General features: G+C 37.6%; 1 protein-coding gene across 1 annotated transcript in view; it reads left to right on the top strand.

Annotated features, from left to right (window-relative positions):
* The window catches only part of PRKCQ (protein kinase C theta), a 537,712-nt gene that overhangs the window by 487,127 nt on the left and 28,274 nt on the right, over positions 1-22,311 (top strand). The window contains exon 15 of the mRNA XM_044087168.1: positions 13,854-13,982. Within this exon, the coding sequence (XP_043943103.1) occupies positions 13,854-13,982 (129 nt within the window). The remainder of the gene's footprint in view (positions 1-13,853; positions 13,983-22,311) is intronic.

Raw genomic sequence — 22,311 nt, forward strand, 5'->3', positions numbered from 1 at the left:
TTCTTATTATTTTGATTTATAATGTACCTAGATATATTTATACACACTTGTAAATTTTCTGTATATGGACATGGTTGTACTGTTTAGAACATAGGTTGGGAAGTCTATTCATGATTTTACAAAGTTAGAAATAAATTGTGTAGGAATTGCAGTTCAAGTATTTATACTCCGACAGTCATATTCTGCTAGCTAAACTTGTTTAATTATTAAGGCTTTTAGAAGCTTAGTGTGTTTTGCACACTAATAATAGATGTTTTAGAGTTTTTACTTAAAAAGTGGACTACACAAAAAATTCATTGTATTTTTATGGTTTAACTTAACATTGTGTATGTTTTTTCAAAAACTGTAAGCTCTTTAATTTGCAGAGAGGCCACACTAATTAACCAGCTTCTTTGTTAACTTGACATGTGACTTGTCACTTGTATTTAAAGAGCAATGTGCACAGTGGCAGTTTGTTCTGATGAAGTCCATGTATTTCGGATGAAAGCGCTCATTGTTGTGGAATAAAAAAATCTTGGTTTCACTTCTACCTCCTTCTTTTGGATTCTCATTTAGGAGGAGGGTATTTTCTATTCTATAAGCTGGGTGGAGTTGTTCACCAAATGCAACAATATTGCATTTTTAGCATTTTATTTTAGATTGTTTTTAGATAACCATATATACATATATGAGCTCACTTTGTAGCTTCTGTATGTCAGAAAGGGATTTAAGTTTAACATGCAGTTTATAGCCATCTGTGATTTGGAGGTCAGAGAACTACATTTTGAATAGCAGAGGTTTCAGTGTGGATCTCTGTGCTACCCCACTGGTTACTTTCATGCTGCCTGAGGCTGTGCCTGTCACCCTCAGCTAATTAGCTATCCATCTAACTACACATGGACCAATTTGGAGGGCATTCAGCTTGTTGATAATATTGCTAAGTGGTATTGTATCAAATGCCTTGGCAAGGCCTAAGTATGCTGTATAAACAGCATGACCACTACCTATGGCTTGTGTTATCATCTCAAAAAATCACCAGATTCATTAGACCATCTACCCTTAACAAATGTTAGTATTTTATTTAGTTATCCTTTGCTGACCAGGTTAGCCTCAGTTGGCCTGTAGCCTCTTTTCAGGGGAGACCCAAGATGGTATTTATACTATTAGGGAAAATTTGGCCAGGGTATTGGGGAATTTCCCTTACTCATTGGAGCTACTAGATGGTGCCAGAGGGCTCCTGCATCACTATGGAATGAGCCTAACGGAAGCAGCAGCATGGATGAGTAGAGAAAAGTTATGGAGGGCTTGCAGGTAGAAAAGGAAACGGATAAAAATGTGTTGGATATGGAGTATCAGAATGCAGGTAAAGGTTCCTGTGTGGTGGTGGATACAGTGTTTAGCTGTCTCAGTGGAGAATGAAGAAAGGAGATCTGTTAGAGTCGGGCAGATAATAGAACTGGTGTCAGGAGAGTGTGCAGATGATTTTCTGTTAAAAAAAATAACCAGGATGATCCAGGTAGACAGTTGTCTTTTTTCATGGGGTGAGATGGCATGTAACTTTTTTGGAGGTGCTGAGGACGGTAATGTGGAGAATGAATCAGGTGATGTAGCAGGAGAGAATGCAGCGGTTAAAACTTATGCAGCAGTGACAAAAAGTAAAAGAAGGAAATTAGCAACAAACTGTGAAGGTATCTGGTTTTATGGTAACAGATAAAGGATTAACTAAAACGTATGCAGCAGTGACAGCAGGCAGAAAAGGAGAGCAACAACAAACAATTAGTAAAAATGTTTTTTACAAAAGACCAACTGTAAGAATAAGAACCAAAAATGACACTAACAGACAGATATTATGTATGGGATAATTTAGTAACTGTTGTGGGTTTTAAAGCTCAAGAAATTCAGTCTTTTTGACATATTGGGACAGAGACTTTTTGTGACTTAATATGGAGGGGAAAATGAGCAGAGAGAGAGAGAGTACATACAGGAAGAGAGGGCAGGAGAAAGGATTGATACTAATATTTTTTTAAGTTTTAGCCAGTGAAAAATCTGATTCTGAGGATTAAGGATTATTTGCACATAAACCTAGGAAAAAATACAGTTGGAGAAAGAGTAAAAATAAGAAAATGAAAATTTAAAAATATTTCCCTTAAATTTAAAAAGAAGGAAAAGCACCCATTTTTGAGTACATTCAATAAATGTAAATGAATAATAGGGATATGGGAATGTTGTCCTAAATGTGAATGTCATTCCTTTAGAGGATGTAAGATTCCTGACAAGTGAAGAAAGATTAGAAATAGAAAAATTATGGGGTGGAAATATAATATTAAATGTTGGAAGTGAAAATTGTTCTGGAGTAGCCATGTTTTGTAAACAAAAATACTGAAAATGCTAATAGCTGTAATGTTGGTAAGGTTGGGAAGGTTAAGTTCTGTAGATGTGAGGTGGAAAGAATATGTTAATAGAATTACAACATTATATGGATATATATATATATATATATATATATATATATATATATATAAAACTCAAAATAAAATCTAGAATCTGTTTCATCTAATATTAGACTATGTGGTGGTTAAGATGAAAATTATAAATGCAGAGGACTTTAACTGGGATTTAAGGGGAATATGTAAAAAAGCAAAAGATGTAAAAATACAGGAAGTGATTTTTGTCTTTCGGCTTTTCCCGGTTAGGGGTCGCTACAGCAGAACTCCAGTCTGCTAATGATTGGCAGTAGATTTTTACATGCTGGCTTGCCGGGCCTAACACACAACCTTCAGTGAAGGAAGGCCCATTCACACATGTTGACACACAGAAGACGCTCTGAGAATCGAACGGGCAACGTCTAACTGTGAGGCGACAATGCTACCACAGCACCATGGAAAATTAGCTGTGTGGAACAAGTCAATGAACTTATAGAATGGGGACTCTTGGATCTGAAATTGATTATTTTGCATTATTAGAAGGCTTGGGGGTAGCAGATGGTGATACACTTGTGATGTTTTTTTTCAGAACATTTAGCCATATGGATAGAGGTGATGGAAGAAAGGGAATATACTGAAATAGAAAAGGGAATAAAAAGAATACATGAGAAATTATGGAATGAAATTCGAGAGTGGGATGTACTGCAGTTATTGAAGGATCATATAACCATGAACAACTTATATAAAAACTGTTTTGAATGGTGGATTGAATTTAAAAAGTAGTACAAAAAGTGTTTTTCTTTTCAATGACAAGATGATGTAAGAAAGGATCATATAACCACGAATGACTTCTATAAAAACTTGTATGAATGAACTGAAAAAGAAGTATAAAAGTGTTTTTCTTTTTAATGGCAAAATGATGTAAGACAGGAAGAGATAGTGAAGTATGGGAAAATTTAAAGAAATGTGTTGCAGAATTTAGACAATAATACAAATGATTATTATGATATGGAAAATAAATATATAAAAGAAATTGATAAAAAAAATAAGGCATTACAATTTAGGAAGAAATATTTTTTTACAATGGAAAAGGGAGAAATAATCTGCATATTTGGTTAAAACAGTAAAGGAGAATGAAGGAATTGAAAAATGTAAATTGAGAGGTAAAACAAGCACAAGAGCAAATTCCGACTATTGTAGTACAGCAAGTAGAAAATATGTACAAGAGTAAAAAGATGGAAAATAAGAAAGAAGGAAAGCAAAAAAAAATACAGAATGAATTAAGGAAGAATTTGAAAAAGAAACTACTATTAATGAATTGGTTGGGGTCTACTTTATCCTCTCGAAAACCAAATCGCCCGAATCCGAAAACCCCGACACATACTATCTAACATGCTATCTAACCCAAAACGCGAATATCCCAAAACTGGAAATATCGAATCAGGTAAGTTTTCCAGGATCCCTAATACCAGTCTACTGATGTGAAATAGGACACTTTTACTTCAGCGTAAAACGTAAACATACTTCTGTTTTCACACACTATAAACATTTTGGTAAGTTCATATTACAAACTTTACCTAACCTTACAAAAATGTTTATAGTGTGTGAAAACAGAAGTACGTTTATGTTTTCTGTACTCTTTTCAGACAGTATAAACATTTTGGTAAAGTTAGGTAAAGTTTGTAATATAAATTTATATTACAAACTTTAACTAACCTTACAAAAATGTTTATAGTGTGTGAAAAGAGAAGTACGTTTACATTTTAATCTGAAGGACAAGCATCCTATGTTTAAGTGAGTACACTGGTGTTAGGGATCCTGGAAAACTTACCTGATTCAATATTTCCGGTTTCGGGATATTCGCGTTTCGGGTTAGTTAGCGTTCTGTCTGTATGTGTCAGGGTTTTCGGATTGGGGCGACTTGGTTTTCGAGAGGATAAAGTAGACACGATTGGTTGAAGTACTTAGGAAAGTAAAAGTCGATTCAGTATAAGGCCCAGATGCTATATGGTATGGTATGGAATGTACAAGAAATTAACAGACTGGCAAAGAGAATATTTTATAACATACTGAATGAATGGTTAAATGAAGGGTTATGTAGTGGGATATCAAAATTTATATGGAAGAAAGGTGAGAAGAATTAAATAATAAAAAAAAAACAGAGACCCATCACACTAAATAACCAAGATTATAGTTTTTTTATGAGACTAATATAGGGGAGAAAGGAAAAGAAAAAGGATGAAAGATCCTAGAAGAAAGAATATGTAATATAAAAGGAAAGGGATGTCAAAAATTGTTATTAGTTGTGAGAGAAATTGTGGATAATACTATAGATAAAAGGGAGGATGTGAAATTTATAGTAGGTGATAATAGCAAGACATTTGATACTCTATGATGTAATGGTTAGTGGGATGTTATGGAGAAGTACAGAATAGATAATAGAATTAGGAGAGTGTGCATGCTATCAAAACAGAGTGAGAAATGTTACCATATGAAAGTAATAGAGTGAGAGTTTTACTGAATGGGGAATGGCTGGCTGAGTAAATAAATATGCATGAAGTGGGGCATAAGACAAGGATGTCCCATAAGTGGAATATTGTTTATAATAGTAATGAATGCAACAGTCAGTGAAGTAGCTTATAAAATGAAAGATGCAAGATATGTGATGCAAAAGAAGGTGTTAATTCCAGGAGTTTTGACATATGCAGACAACATAGTTGTAATTATTAAGAACAAATATGGATGAAAGAAGTGTTGGTTTGTCTGAATGCATGTTTAAAAGAAAGGGGAATGACCTTGAATAAAGATAAAAGTTAGTTTGGGTGATGTGATGAAAATTGGAGGTCTGTATTTTTCAATGAATGAAGTGTCTTTGCTAGGAATAAAATTTAGGGAAAATGATGTAGTTGTGATTTAATGGGTGGGTTTGATAAAAGAAATCTAAGAACTATTTCTTCTGTGGATGACACATAGATTTGCATTCAGAAAAAAAGTTTATCTGGTGAATTCAGTATTAACAGGAAAAATGGTATATATGTCAACTGTTTATATGATCTTCAGAAAACACCACAGATTCAAAGGAAAACACAGAAGTGGCTTTGATCCATCTTTATTCACTCCATCCTGGTACCTCAGCTGTTCGCCTTCAATGGGACACACCTTAACATTTTGGTATACTTTTATACATACATCAATTAACTAATTAAGCAATTAATTATTTCAGACATTTTAACTCTTTCAACACTGAAACATATTCCAGGGAAAGAAATACAGTCATTTTTAACCATTTGATACTCATTTTTTGCTTAATATACAAAATTTCTAACATTTATTACAAAAATATAATCATAGAATTAATACTCCAAATTTACAAGAATAATAAATTTCTTTATACAATAAATTATTTTCATTCAAAAATTATTTTCATTCAAAAATGTAATATAAATATAACATCCTATAAATCACTTAAGCTTATTAAACATGGCAAAACTTCATTTTTATTATATACTAAGTTAACAAATATAAATAAAATTTCATTTAATCTCACTAGATCTCCAAATTCATTCCCCTAGGGAATAAAGTATGAAATTCAATAATCATCCTCTGTTCAAGCTTGTTTAGAGCTGCTTTAAAGTTTCCTGTGCATAAATTAGGCCTAGCTAATACACTAAACCTAAAACTGTCATTTTTACCATCATGTGTACTACAAAAATGTGCAGCTACAGGACTCTCCAGATTACCCCTCCTTATGTCACCCAAATGCTCCAGAATACGAATCTTAATCTTTCTGGTGGTTTGCCCAATATACCACTTTGGTGGAACACAGTCACAACCTAAAATGTATACAACACCAGATGACCTACAATCAAACCTCTCAAAAGCAGTGTACTTCTTTCCATTTATTTTCACCCCATGCATGTTTTTGATTTTATTGCAGACGGAACATTTCCCACAGCTATGCATTCCCACATTTCTAACAGCTTTAATTTCAAGTTTTCTGTTCAAAATTTCTTTTAAATTTGGATACCTTCTATAAGAAAAAGTAATATGTTTAGAGAAAAGGTGACCTATTGTAGGATCTTCACTCACCACATGCCCCTAATAATTTTTTCCATAATACCTGAAAAATTGGAATACTTGGATACAAAAAATAACTTATTTAGATCTGATGTTCTATCAAAATCAAGTGCATGCTCACACCCTCGTATCCCAAATGTCCTATTTCTACACAATCTGCATTTTATAGATTGAAGCTTATCATAATCATATCCTCGAGAAATTAATCTTTCCAAAATTTCATCACACACTTCCTCCCAAAGATTTTTATTTGAAGTATTCCTCAAATTCCTTTTAAATTCCCCCTCCGGTATAGCCTTAATCAAATGTGCAGGGTGCATGCTGCTGGCATGCAAAAAATTATTAACTGAAGTAGGTTTCCTATAAGTTTTATGTTCAACCAAACCACTTGTCCCTACATAAAATTCTACATCCAGAAAAGGAATTTGGAATTCAGATGTGTGTGCTACAAATTTCAGGCCATGGTGATTATTATTTAGATCCAACATAAACCCATCAAAAAAACTCATGTCACCCTTGCATACAAAAATCAAATCATCTATATAACGTTTGAAAAAAACTACATTATTAACAAAAATTCATTTATGCACAGGAAACTTTAAAGCAGCTCTAAACAAGCTTGAACAGAGGATGATTATTGAATTTCATACTTTATTCCCTAGGGGAATGAATTTGGAGATCTAGTGAGATTAAATGAAATTTTATTTATATTTGTTAACTTAGTATATAATAAAAATGAAGTTTTGCCATGTTTAATAAGCTTAAGTGATTTATAGGATGTTATATTTATATTACATTTTTGAATGAAAATAATTTTTGAATGAAAATAATTTATTGTATAAATGAAATTTATTATTCTTGTAAATTTGGAGTATTAATTCTATGATTATATTTTTGTAATAAATGTTAGAAATTTTGTATATTAAGCAAAAAATGAGTATCAAATGGTTAAAAATGACTGTATTTTTTTCCCTGGAATATGTTTCAGTGTTGAAAGAGTTAAAATGTCTGAAATAATTAATTGCTTAATTAGTTAATTGATGTATGTATAAAAGTATACCAAAAATGTTAAGGTGTGTTCCATTGAAGGCGAACAGCTGAGGTACCAGGATGGAGTGAATAAAGATGGATCAAAGCCACTTCTGTGTTTTCCTTTGAATCTGTGGTGTTTTCTGAAGATTTTTTGAGGTTTGGTTTCCAGTGGTTCTTGGTTTCTGAGAACTGTTTATATGATCCCAGAAAAATATGAAAAGTAAATTGGGATTTTCTTTCTTATGAGATGCAAGAATAAACCCCTGTGAAAAGAGGTCTGTTGTATACGAGTGAAGATGAAGGGGGATTGAAGTTACTAATCCAGTTGTTTAAGCTGCTTCTTTACCCATTTTAATACTCTGTACAAGTTTAAAGGAAGAGATTGAGAGTTTAACAGTGAAAATATTTAAATGTAAGTACAAAAATTCTGAGAGATGATGAGAATAACAAAAAAAGAATATGTAAATGAAGGAATTAAAATTAATCAAGAAAAAATGCGAACATAGAAACTAAAAACATGATTTGTAGATGTATGATAATGTGAAGAAGTAATATTATTATATAAATCTATGGGAAAATTTACTAGAAGAAGTGATTAAAGATATTTTAGTAAGGAAAAAGTGGTGTACCATGATAGCAGTGTCAGGATTTCCTATGGAAAATTGTAATAAATAAGCTACATGCAAAGGTGAATATGTCATATAGAAACAAAGCTGAAAGAGTGTATTTATTTTGTGGGGAGGAAGAGACAAAATAACATGTTTTTTAAAAAGTGAAAGAGTGGTGAAACTTTGAAAAAAATTGTGTGAAAATTGTTTTAAGACTGCTAATGACATAAACAATATGGATATAAATATGATTATGTATGGATATTATAAGAATATAAGTATAATAAGAAATAATATCTAAAAAGGGTAGATAAGAATTTATTTTATGTAATGGGGTTATTTGGAACGAAAGAATGAATGAAGTTTTGTTTTATGAGATATGAATTTTGGCAGATATTGTATAAATCAGATTATAGTTGTAGAAATAGGAGTGGAGGAAAATTACAAAAGAATAACAAGAAGGATATTATAAGAAAAAGGATAAATAGTGAAAAAATACAAATGTGCACACACACACACACACACACACACACACACACACACACACACAAATGTATATATTCCTGTAATTATGCACATGTTGTAAGTATGTAAAGAATGTTTTTTTTATGTTGGGTTACATATTTTACATCCAGTGGAGCTATCAGCAACTCAGGCTAAGGCCTCAGTTTAATATCTCATTAGAAGGATGGCACACTCAGGACTGCAGCACGCCTCTTATGCTGCCCTACAGTGTCAGTAGTCACGTCAATCTACCTGGTGTGGGACTAGAACTTACAGCCTTCTGTACCAAAGGTGAATGGGCTACCTGCACTGTCACAAAACCATGCTGCTGTTGGCCATCTGAAACCTTATGTTTTAGGTACTTAGCTACTAGTAGGTTAACACAATGTTCCATTTTTTATTACAACTGGCATGAGAAATTACACTGGACTATTTAAGTGTTTCACTTTCAAGTTCCATAGCATCAGTTCCTTCAAGGTTACTTTTCTAGTTAATCAGTAATCTGTAACACTAATCAACATAGGTTCTTTTCCTGCAGTCACAGCAGGTCATATTCTTTTTCCAGCTTCTTGGGATTATTTGTTGGAGGGTCAGTGACAGGAAATTCAATTTCTTCTGTTTTTGACTCGAGTTAAATTAGCCCACAGTTGGAGTTCATTCTGCAAGTAAGGGATATAGTATTTAGATTCATAGCTGAGTATTAGACTAACTGCTCTGAAGAGGCATTTTAACCCTTACCAATATCCAGAGCTCAGAATCAAACGCTATACTTTGTGTCTATAAAGTGAAGACCTTAACCACTATGCAAAAACTTAATAACTTATTACAGGTTCTAAGTGTTCATGGAGGAGCCTGCTTGATACTGTGCGCTGTACCAAGTACTTTAATTTTTTTCTCTCCTCGTACCCATTTTTGTACCTCAGATGCTTTCACAGGGGGTTCTGGCATACCTGTCAAGCATATTTCATTGTGAGGAATGCTTCTCAATTTGAATTTTTGAAAGTCCGCAATTCACTCTGTTTTTCATTGAAAGGGTTTATCCAGCATTCATCTTTAAGATTTTTTGTTTTACAAAAATGATGCTAAATAATATTGTCATCAAAATAACTTTTTGTTTGTAGGAAAAAAATGGTTATTAACCATGCTGTAAGCTTCCTTTGTAATGTTTACAGTAATTGCCCCTCATTTTACGCATTTGCTCCCCATGTTGAGAAGTGGTACGTATTTCCCATGGTAAGACGCAGTGTTCTACATTTTGGAGATTAAAGGATTAGAGTTATAGTTCATAGGTAGGTACTAGGCTATTGGCCCTGGGGCCTATATAAGCCTAGCCAAAAAGGTTCCCTGGCTTTTGCCACCCAAGAACATTATTTTCCTGTGCTCCTGTCAAGCAGTGCCACAGAAGTGATCCCTGGAGTGAATTTTCTATTTCCCATCCAGTCGTCAAGATTTTTCTTAAAGAGGTCCAAGGAGGAGCTTTGCTTGACATGAATGGGTAGTTTGTTCCAGAGTATGGGAAGTCTCTGGTACAGGAATCTATCTCTCCAGCATGTTCTGTTTATTATGGTGATAAGTTTCAGGTCCCTGGAGTATGTGGTTTGGAGGGATTGGGATTTCTTTAAGTGTAGCATGCTCAACAGCTCTGGGTTTGACATAGCTTTGTGTGTTAGGCAGAGATCGCTTCTGAGTAGGTGATATGTGATGGAGTACAGCTGGAGTTTTTTGAGATGGTCTGTGTATGGCATCTGTTTGAGGCTGATAATCGTCTTAGTGAGGTATTTCTGTGGCCTTCCCAATTGTTGCAGGTGTCTTGTGAGATGCATGCCAAATGGGGCATTGTACTCTATAATGGGTCTGATGAGGAATGAGTAGAAAGGAGCAATGACCTTTTTTGTAGAGAAGAACCCTTTTGTGATGAGGTGTGCCACGTAGAAGGATTTCTTGACTACTGTGTCGATGTGGTTATCAAAGGAGAGACTACTGTCCACCTGTGTCCTGAGGTCTCTTATCACACTTTTGGTATTTATTGAGCTACCGCCTATGTGGTAGTTCATGGGTACCAAGTTTTTCCCAAAGGGGATGACAATGCACTTCTTGGCATTGAGCTTGAGGCCATGACTTTGACACCAAGCATCTGTCTCTGTGAGGCCCTTTTGTAGAATGTCTGCATCATTATGTGATTCTTTTATGTCTCCCAGTTTGCAGTCATGTGCAAACATTGTTAGCCAAAGCTCTTCTGTGTTGTCCTTCACTTCAGAGAAGTACATGCCGAGCAGGAGAGGACCCAGGACCGAACCCTGTGGTACGCCACTCATCACTGGTCTGATGTCAGACTTGCAGTTGGCTACTTTTACTGTGTGTGTTCTGTCAGTGAGCCAGTTGGACACCCATGTTGTAATATAGGGATTTATGCCCAGTTTAGTGAGTTTATCTATAATACCAGACTGGGGGATGGTATCGAAAGCATTGGCGAGGTCAAGATAGGCTGTGTGCACTACCTTGCCGTCATCTATGGCTCTGGGGACTGCTTCAAAGAAGTCAATCAGGTTTAGCAGACATGATCTACCTTATACAAATCCAAACTGAGTCGGGTTCAGGGTTTGGAGGTTACCTATGTCTTTGTTTATAAGCTCCAAGATGATACATTCCATGGCCTTGCAGACCAGGCTCATCAGGCTAATGGGGCAGTAGTTTCCATGGTCTGTGGTGGCACCCCCTTTGTGGAGTGGGATAACTGTCGCTGTGCGCAATTCAGTAGGCACATAGCCTGAGGTGAGGCTATGATAGAACATGGTACGTAGGTGGGTGCCAGTTCATTCTGTAGTTCATGCAGTACGCAGCCTGAGATGTTGTCTGGTCCCATGGATGCTGTGTTCTTGGCTTTGGAGAGTGCGGTCTTTACTTGTTCATCCATGATTACAGGGGCTTTGCATTCTTCCAGTATTAAAATGGGCCCTTTGAAGGGTGAGAGGGGGATAAAGTTAGCACTGAACCTGTCTGCCAGGATGCTGGCAATATCGGTTGGTTCTGTATATTTAGTGCCATTGTGCTGTAGCTCAGAGCAGATCCGAGTGTTGTCATTGAGATTCTTGACATAGCTGTAGAATGCTTTGTTCCTGGATGGTGGTACAGTTTTCTTTTTGGATCCAGGGAAAGGAGAAATGCAGTTTTACTAAGCCTGCCTCCTTTAAAGGACTGAGTGTAGGTGTTTTTAGACAGGTTGTTCCTCAGACATATACCAGCCTTGGTGGGGTACTCAAAAGCCATGAACTGACCATCCCTCTTCATCTGCAAGGCTGCAAGAAACTTCAATAACATATGAATTATCTGAAGTCTTTTAATTTTCTTAAAGTGGTGATGCACATTGTTCCTTTTATTGAACCATGTGGCAAAGTAATCTCTTTAAAAATGAGCAGAGACCCACAAAATCTTTTTAGTGGTTCCTCTCTTATTAAATGGATAAGTGATGTAGAAGGTTTGTTGATCCATAGTGTGGAAGGTTTGTCGATGCTTAGTGTGGAAGGTTTGTCAATGCTTAGTGTGGAAGGTTTGTCGATGCTTAGTGTGGAAGGTTTGTTGATCCTTAGTGTGGAAGGTTTGTTGATCCATAGTGTGGAAGGTTTGTTGATCCATAGTGTGGAAGGTTTGTCGATGCTTAGTGTGGAAGGTTTGTCAATCCTTAGTGTGGAAGGTTTGTCGATCCTTAGTGCAGAAGGCTTGTCAGTCCTTAGTGCCAATCCTATATGCTTACTTTAGCTCTACAGGCAAGGGCTGGTTCAGCAACTGTTTCTGCCCCATTTTGATAAATTCCACTTGCTTCAGTCCTTCTTGTATTTCAAGCACACTAATTAAGGAAAGACTGTTCCTGCCAAAATAGTTTTCTAAATTATCTTTAATTCCATTTTTTCCACAGGTACAATTCCTCAAGTTTAATTGAATGAACTGGGTGGGAAGTGTCTGTTCCTGCAATGTGTCATTGTGTTTTATTCTTAGCATTCAGTACAGTGCAGCAGTTTTCTGTTTGGTCTTGGCAGCCATGTTGTCTTGTTCTTGTGCCATGTGATCAGTGTGAAAGTCCACGAAAAAATTCTCACATAGCTAGACCATCAATAAAAAAGATCCCATTATACCAACCCCCATATGCAGAGAAAGGGAAAGAGGTGTGTGTGTGTGTGTGTGTGTGTGTGTGTGTGTGTGTGTGTGTGTGTGTGTGTGTATAAATAGATATAGAAACATATGTGTGCATATATGTGTGTATATATATATATATATATATATATATATATATATATATATATATATATTTATATTTATATGGGATCCATGCAGATGTTCAAAGTTTCATGTCTTCGAACCCACTTCACCGAGTCCACTTGTTCGAGGTAGTGAAACTTTGAACATTGACTTCGGCAGTCACACTACAGCACAGAATGGGAATATTCGCTTTTCCCCGCTGTAGTGCGATCTTGGAGTTGGTATATTTAAGTAAGGGAGTGTGGGGGGTGCAGGGGGATGTAGCCCCCCCCCACACACACACACACACACACACACACACACATATCCGAGGACACTGATACATTAGAGAGCAATGTTCAAGTTAGGAAGTTTGTGACACTCTATGAAATAACTATATTTTGTCTAAGAAAAAAACATTGGGAGATGGAATTATTACCATTTCAAATTCTTTTTTTACTGTATAATCAAGTAAATTAATTTGTCTAATTCTTTATGCATGGCATCAGATGACAACGATTCCAGTGATTATGATATTGATTATAAACATGATGATAATGACAATGGTGATGATGAAGATTATTATAAAACAGATAAAGTTGTTGATGGAGCAACACCAAAGAAAACATTGGTTAACGTGCAAGACATTTTTAGTTAGCAGTTACATTTTCTGAACTGTTTTACTCTCTATTTCAGAACACTAGTTTAAAATATTGGACTCTGTTTAAATTCTTCTTGTCTCAACCTTTCTTGTAGTCCTTTATGACAAATTACTTTGCAAATTAGATGAAACTTAAATAAGCAATTTTTACACACTAGTTAGGAAATTATTGGATAAATAGCTATTCCTCATACTAAATAAAAGGTATATTAAGAGTGAGAAGACTCAGGTTACACAGCCAGAAGTATAACAGAATGAATAATGCATTATGGTAGTTAGTTATTTTACACTGTTTTCTGTCAATATGTTTTATCATTTTTTTCCAAAATATTTCAGCTGTTTGTAAGAGAGCCTGAACAAAGACTTGGTGTTAAAGGAAATATTCGTCATCATAGCTTCTTCCGGGAGATTCACTGGCAAGCTCTGGAAAACAAAGAGACAGAACCACCATTTAAACCAAAAGTGGTAAGAAACAAAATCACTTTATTATTTTAGCAAAAATATTTAGGGATAGCTTTGCCATTTATTATCTCTACTAGTGTGTAGTAATTTCTTAGGATAAGTGGCTTCTAGTGGACATATGCTGGACTCATTGTCCTGGCCTTGAATCTCGAGGTCATACCCTATATTGTAAGTAAAAAGTCTCATGTATTTAGTGGAAATCAATGAAACAAACCAATCAAGATGGAGCAACAACCTACCAGTGCTTTACTTAAGAATGCAGCATTTTTTTTTTAACCTAAGTGCCATGTATACCATACTAAATACATAACATGAGAAATTAATGTATAATATATCTGAACTGTCAATAATAATTCATAGCTGGGTTGTTGACCAACAGAATAATCTAATGATGTTCTTCATTCCACATTGCTGCAGTCCTAACTATTGGGTAGTCCGCTGTCCAGTCGGCCCGAATACCAAAGTATATGGATGACGTCGGTCAAGGCGCATTAGACTGACGTCAGTACGTCAGGGTACTAATGCGCATGACCGACGTCATATCCTCAGTCTTTTTTGCCGCATGGTCCGATGCAGAAGCAGTTTTGCGAGTGCAGGTTGGCGTTCTGAAAGTTTCTGAAGTCAGAGTTTCAGACCGAATCAAAGTTGGCTAAGTACCCGTTGGGAATATTTTGGTTTTTCTTGCCTCAGTATTTAACCGGATGTCAGAAAAAGTGAATAACTGTATTTCTTGTGGGAAACAGATACCTCATAGGGATTACCATACTTTGTGTATACCTTGTTTAGGGCCTGAGCACGGCGTTGTTGGATGCCGCTCTTGTGCTAGATTTAACAAACGCACTATTAAGAGAAGGTTAGACTGTGCCAGGTTAGTGTTTGGGAAGCGTTGTAATTATAAAATGCCGTCGGATGCTCCGACGCCCGCTTCGGCCAAAAAGCGCAAGGACAAAGCAGCAAAGCCTAGAGTGGAAGAACCGACAGTCCCGGACGTCGGTTCTTTAGAAGGCTCAGTGGAGCCGGAGGTTCTGCCAGGAGTTTCTTTGGAGTCTCAGGGAGAAACTTTACTGTTACAGGATGTGTCCTCTCAGGAAGTAGGCCAGGCTGAAGGGGCTTCTCAGGTGGCTGTTCTTCCCTCTCTTCCTAAGGTGGTTAGGGCCTCCCCTTCTGTTTCCAAGGCTTCTTTAAGAGGCAGGCCTAGTTTAGCTTCAGTGGGGGTTTCTCCGAGTGTTTCAGGGTCTTTGCCTAAGAAGCATATGCTAAAAATGGCAGAGGATTTGATTACTATGATTAGAGGTTCTATGCCCCCTCCTGATAAGAGGCCTTGGGTGGAACCTGAGTTTGAGAGTTTTGAGCAATGTTCGGAGGCTTCTGAGTCTTCGGCTGAAGACTTGCAGTAGTATCCTCCTTATTCTGATTCTGATGTGGATGATTCTACTCCTTCAGCTTCGCCTCCTGAGGATTTTTCATTTTCAGAGACTCTGCATTCCATGAGGGAGCATTTTAAATGGGAAGGTCAAGATTTCTCTGATTCCAGGAAGAGGCTTAGAGAATTCTTGTTTTTACCCCAGCATAGGCCTTTAGCTATACCTCCTGTTCTGAATGTGGTAGAAGATGTTTTGCAGAGGCTTCCTGAATCCTGATTCTTTGCCTCCTGCCCCAGTTAAACCGGATAGGTACTATAGGGTGCCTGAAGCCCATAAGTATCTTTTAAGAGTCCTAGGGCAGACCCGAAACTGTCTCTCAGGGGCCTAAAGGTGTGAAGGCTTCTGTTGTTAAAAATCCTGTTCCTCCTGATAAAGAGGCAAGGGCTTTGGATAGATGGGGAAAGAAAGTGTATACTTCTTCCACTTTAGCCATGAGGGTTGAATTGTCAGTTTCATATGTTAAAATATCAGAATTATCTCCTTTCACAATTGAAGTCTAAGGTGGATGCTCTGGCTGAAGGTATTGAGTGTAAAGAGTTGCAGGATTTAGTTCATGTGTCTGAACAGGTGGGTAAGCATTTCTTGCAGTGTGGTTTTGATGCTGTGCAGGCCTCCTCGAGGGTGGCTGCCACTGGTTCTGTTCTTCGTAGGCACGCCTGGTTGAGGGATCAGAATTTAGCTGAGCATGTTAAGACAAGGATTTTGGATGCTCCTTTACAGTCTGATGTGTTGTTTGGTTCGCCTGTGGAAGCAGTTTTAAAGAAAATGGAGGACAAGGCTAAGTCTATGCAAACTGTTAAGGATTTTTTGCAGGTGCAGCCTCCAAGGTTTAGTAGAAATTGGCCTACTAAGGGATGGACATATCCTGCTTATGATTCCCAGTCTAGGGGTAGGTCTAGACGTGGTAGGGGCAGAGCTCAAGGTTCTTTTAGGCCTAGAACAGGGAGTTCACCTGCTCAGATTTCTGGTGAGGGCAGGGGTCAGTCCTTTCGTAAACAGACCCAATGACCTGCCTTTTCAGCTGCCAGTACATTCTCGCCTGGCAGCACCTTTGGGAGGAAGGCTGTCTCTTTTCAAAGAAAATTGGGATTTAATTACCCAAGACAGATGGGTTCTGGATATCATTCACCACGGTTACAGGTTTTATTTCCATACCTTGCCTCCTTTCAAAGGCATGCCAGACATTCCTCCTCTACAAAGAACAGAGGCTCACAAGCAAATTTCTCTGTTGCTCCAAATAGGGGCCATTCAGCCAGTTCCTGTGCCAGAAAGGGGCCTAGGATTTTATTCTCGCCTGTTCCTAGTACCGAAGAAGGGGAACACGTGGAGACCAATTTTGGATTTATCTATCCTCAACACTTATCTGGAAATTCCCAAGTTCAAAATGTTGACGTTACACAGCTTTTACCTCTGCTGGGCAAAGATCACTGGATGGTAACTTTAGATCTCAAGGAAGCTTACCTTCATGTGCCTATAAGACTAAGTTGCAGGAAGTATCTGCGTTTTCGAGCTGGAATTTCTCATTATCAGTTCTCTGCATTGCCCTTTGGCTTATCTACTGTGCCCAGAGTATTCACAAAGGTTCTGGCTCCAGTGATAGCTTACTTCAGGCTAAAAGGAATTCAAATCTATCCTTACTTGGACGACTGCCTGATTCTGGCTCAAGAAAAGGAAGACCTTCTACAGCATTTGGAATATGTGATAGCAGTGCTAAGATGCCTAGGGTATTCTGTGAACGAAATAAAGTCCAGTCTAGTACCCTCTCAAGACATGTGCTTTCTGGGTGTGAGACTGAATACAGCAGCCCAGATGGCCTTTTAACCCCGGACAAACAAAAGAATCTTTCCAGTTACTTCCATCAACTATCTCTTCAGTCCGGGCTGACTGCAAGGACAGTCCTTCAAGCCTTAGGGTTCATGGCATCTTGTATTCTGGTGCTTCCCAATGCCAAACTGCATATGAGGAAGCTGCAATGGTATCTCAAAAATGTATGGACACAGCACTGCCAGGATTTGGACACTGTCATTCAAATAATACCTTGCATTCAAAAGGAATTTTTGTGGTGGGCTCAGGAATGTCACCTAAACAAGGGACTCTCTGTGACCCGGCCAGAGGCGAGTCAGATTCTAACGACAGATGCCTCAGACATTGCTTGGGGAGCTCATCTAAATGGAAAGTGGATACAAGACAAGTGGCCTGCCAGACTACAGCATCTACATATCAACATGAAAGAGATGTTAGCAGTCCAGTTTGCATTAATGGCTTTCAAGGAGTTACTTCTTCCAGGGCAGGTGTTGATTCTAACAGACAACACAACTGTCATGTGGTACATCAACAAACAAGGGGAACACATTCTTACCCATTGTGCAGGCAAGCAATGATTTTATGGGAGACTGCGCTCAGCTTGCAACTAACTCTTCAGGCAAGGTTTCTGCCGAGCACAGAACTCCTTAGCAGATGTGTTAAGCAGACAAATCATGGATCCCCACGAGTGGAAACTGGATCTTCATGTATTTCAAAATTGACAGTGTCATGGGGAACTCCAGACATAGATCTGTTCGCTTCTCCACTAAACCACCAGCTGCCAAAGTTTTGCACAAAGAGGTTTCATCACACAGCTTGGAAAGTGGATGCTCTTTCTTTCAGTTGGAAAAATCTTCATGTGTATGCTTTTCCACCTCTGCCTCTTCTCCCAAAGGTGCTTCTAAAGGTCAGACAAGACAAGCCAAGGATGATTTTAATAGCTCCAGATTGGCCTCGGCAGCACTGGTACCCATTACTGAGGAGTCTGGTAAGGAAGCCTCCATGGCCTTTACCCTTGATTCCACACCTGTTGTCTCAGAAGGACGGTCACCTGCTCAATGTCAAGCTTCACTCTCTTCATCTAACAGCCTGGCATATTCTGTTTTGAAAGACAGCAGGTCTCAACTTCCTCAACAAGTTTTAAATGTGATTATGGAAGCCAGAAGACCTAGTACAAGGAAAGTGTATGCAGAAAATGGAAGAGATTTTTATTTTGGACTGCAGCAAAGAATTTGGAGATTTCTGAGCCTAATTTGAGTGTGGCTCTTCAATATCTTACTGAGTTATTGGACAAAGGTTTGTCTTTCTCTTCCATTAAGATTCATGCTGCAGCAATTTCAGCTCACTATGATTGTGACCCACCATTGTTTTCGCATCCTTTGTTCAAGCAATTTCTTAGAGGGGCAAAGAATATAAGACACCCACGTAGAGCTCCTACTCCTGCTTGGGATCTCAATTTTGTGTTGGAGAAACTTACTCTACAACCTTTTGAGCCTGCGGCTACTGCTGAATTGAAATACTTGTCATGGAAGACTGCTTTTTGTTGGCCATTACTTCTGCAAGAAGGGTTTCTGAGTTGCAGGCCCTTATGGCGGTTGAGCCTTTTGATTTTTCATAAGGATAGGGTATCATTACGTACTAATCCTTCCTTTATGCCTAAGGTGGTTTCTAGTGTGGCTTTAAACCAAACTATTCATTTGCCTACTTTTTATGCAGATCCCCAAAATAAAGGGGAAAAGATTTTGCACACTTTAGATGTACACAGGCAATTGCGTTATTATTTAAGCAGGACTAAGGATTTTAGGCAGTCTCAGCAGTTGTTTGTTTCTTTTGCTTTGAGTTCAAAGGGCAAGCCTGTGTCAAAACAAACTATTTCTAGGTGGATTGGGTTTTGCATTGCATTTTGTTATTCCCATCATGGCAAGTAGATTCCAGCTGGGATTAGGCCTCATTCCACTAGGGCTACTGCCACTTCAACAGCATTTCTAAGGGGGGTGGCAACTAAGGATATTTTGGAGGCAGCTACTTGGGAGTTCAGTGCATACTTTCTCTAAGCATTATCACCTTCCTCTCTACTCTAAGTCTAGGGCTGGTTTTGCCACAGCTATTTTGCAAGGCATGTTGTCAGCTCCTGCTTCCTTATGATTTGCCAGCCTCCCTTACCTCTGCTTTGGGATTCTACCCAATAGTTAGGACTGCAGCAATGTGGAATGAAGAACATAGTACAGTTTTGTACCTACCATAAATGTAGATGTTCGAGGATCCACATTGTTGCAGTCCAATTTACCTCCCTCCTTCCCCTCTGTGTTTAGGGGTGGTTGTGTAGGTGAGGTTATATTCTGGTAATTTTGTATATATTGTACATATTTTTGGTGCAGGTATGTTTGGAGTTTTTGGTTTTGGCCTTGTCTTTTTAGGGTCTTCTGACATCTGGGGCAAGAAAAGACTGAGGATATGGCGTCGGTCATGCGCATTAGTACCCTGACGTACTGACGTCAGTCTAATGCGCCTTGACCGACGTCAGCCATATACTTTGGTATTCGGGCCGACTGGACAGCGGACTACCCAATAGTTAGGACTGCAGCAATGTGGATCCTCGAACATCTACATTTATGGTAGGTACAAAACTGTACTTTTTCAAGTAGTACATGGGTAGTAAATGCAGCCTGAATGGAGTATGAATATAGCCAGTCCTGGCTTTCTTTGCATTCCATTTTTAAATATCTCTTTATTTGTCCACCTGAATAATGACATAGGAAAAATAAGAAATATTGTTTTAAAATACCTGATACATTGGTTTTATGTTCTAAAGTTGATTTTAGCTGCATGGTCACACTTCCTCTTTCCGTGTTTACTGATATAATGGTACACATGTTAGCAGTGAAAATTGATCTTACTAGCTTTCATACTGTCATGATGAGATTCTGATTTACTATGCATGTGAATGCATTAACTGTGGTTATTAAAATGCACAGAAATTTGAGAAAGTATGAGGTGGTAAAGACTTAGAAAAGACACAATAACGCTTCCGCAAAATCAATACTTTACATTATGAAAGCTCCAGGAGGTTGATCTACTTTTCTAACTTATCCATAGCTCCTGATATTGTTAGAAACATTGCTGGTTTCCAGTTAGCAGCATAGCTCACAATATTGTTACAAACGTTGCTGGTTTTTAGTTAGCAGCAAAGCTCCTGATATTGTTAGAAACATTGCTGGTTTTTAGTTAGCAGCAAAGCTCCTGATATTGTTAGAAACATTGCTGGTTTCCAGTTAGCAGCATAGCTCACAATATTGTTACAAACGTTGCTGGTTTTTAGTTAGCAGCAAAGCTCCCGATATTGTTAGAAACGTTGCTGGTTTCTGGTTAGCAGCAAAGCTCCCGATATTGTTAGAAACATTGCTGGTTTCTAGTTAGCAGCATAGCTCCCGATATTGTTAGAAACATTGCTGGTTTCTAGTTAGCAGCATAGCTCCCGATATTGTTAGAAACATTGCTGCTTTTTAGTTAGCAGCATAGCTCCCAATATTGTTAGAAACGTTGCTGGTTTCTAGTTAGCAGCATAGCTCCCGATATTGTTAGAAGCGTTGGTGGTTTCTAGTTAGCAGCATAGCTCCCAATATTGTTAGAAACGTTGCTGGTTTCTAGTTAGCAGCATAGATCCCGATATTGTTAGAAATGTTGCTGGTTTCTAGTTAGCAGCATAGCTCCCGATATTGTTAGAAACGTTGCTGGTTTCTAGTTAGCAGCATAGCTCCCGATATTGTTAGAAACGTTGCTGGTTTCTCATTAGCAGCATACCTCCCAATATTGTTAGAAACGTTTCTGGTTTCTCGTTAGCAGCATAGCTCCCAATATTGTTAGAAACATTGCTGGTTTCTAGTTAGTAGCATAGCTCCCAATATTGTTAGAAACATTGCTGGTTTCTAGTTAGCAGCATAGCTCCTGATATTGTTAGAAACGTTGCTGGTTTCTAGTTAGCAGCATAGCTCCCGATATTGTTAGAAACGTTGCTGGTTTCTAGTTAGCAGCAAAGCTCCTGATATTGTTAGAAACATTGCTGGTTTCTAGTTAGCAGCGTAGCTCCTGATATTGTTAGAAATGTTTGCTGGTTTCTAGTTAGCAGCATAGCTCCTGATATTGTTAGAAACGTTGCTGGTTTCTAGTTAGCAGCATAGCTCCCGATATTGTTAGAAACGTTGCTGGTTTCTAGTTAGCAGCATAGCTCCCGATATTGTTAGAAATGTTGCTGGTTTCTAGTTAGCAGCATAGCTCCTGATATTGTTAGAAACGTTGCTGGTTTCTAGTTAGCAGCATAGCTCCCAATATTGTTAGAAATGTTGCTGGTTTCTAGTTAGCAGCATAGCTCCCGATATTGTTGGAAACTTTGCTGGTTTCTAGTTAGCAGCATAGCTCCCGATATTGTTAGAAACTTTGCTGGTTTCTAGTTAGCAGCATAGCTCCCGATATTGTTAGAAACATTGCTGATTTCTAGTTAGCAGCATAGCTCCCAATATTGTTAGAAACATTGCTGGTTTCTAGTTAGCAGTATTGCTTCATGTTCTGTGTGTACTATTATTAAAACTGATTGCCAGCTTAATTTCATTCAAGAAAATGCTTTTTTGTTTTTGCTTTATTTTTGGAAAAAAATATGAATTAACCTGACCTATATGAAGTAATGACAGCCAGGTCACTTATTCTCATTTCGGTTATATGGCTTAAAATCAAAAACACACTACTATTGGACTGAGTTATTTATATGAAATAATAAGCAATGTTTTTCTATACAAGGATAATACACGAGTAACTTAACAGTGACAGAGGCAGTTTTCATAGTGATTATTTATTTAGTTTTATTTGTCTTTGTTGACTAGTAAAGTGTGACTACACAAAGCCCATTGTTGGCGAAGGCCTGAGGAGAAAAGCATCAGTAGATACGTTTAAGATACATAAGAAAGATACATTACACAGATAGTTTTAAGACATCCAGATATAAATAAGTAATTGATCTGTGGTGACTCTACTTCACCTGTAGTGACTGTGTACATGATGTTAAATTCCAAATATAAAAAAAAAATTAATATGCAAACAATTCATGTGCAAGA

Source organism: Protopterus annectens, chromosome 11.part0, assembly GCF_019279795.1.
Source record: "Protopterus annectens isolate FY-2018-M chromosome 11.part0, PAN1.0, whole genome shotgun sequence".
NCBI lineage: Eukaryota > Metazoa > Chordata > Ceratodontiformes > Protopteridae > Protopterus > Protopterus annectens.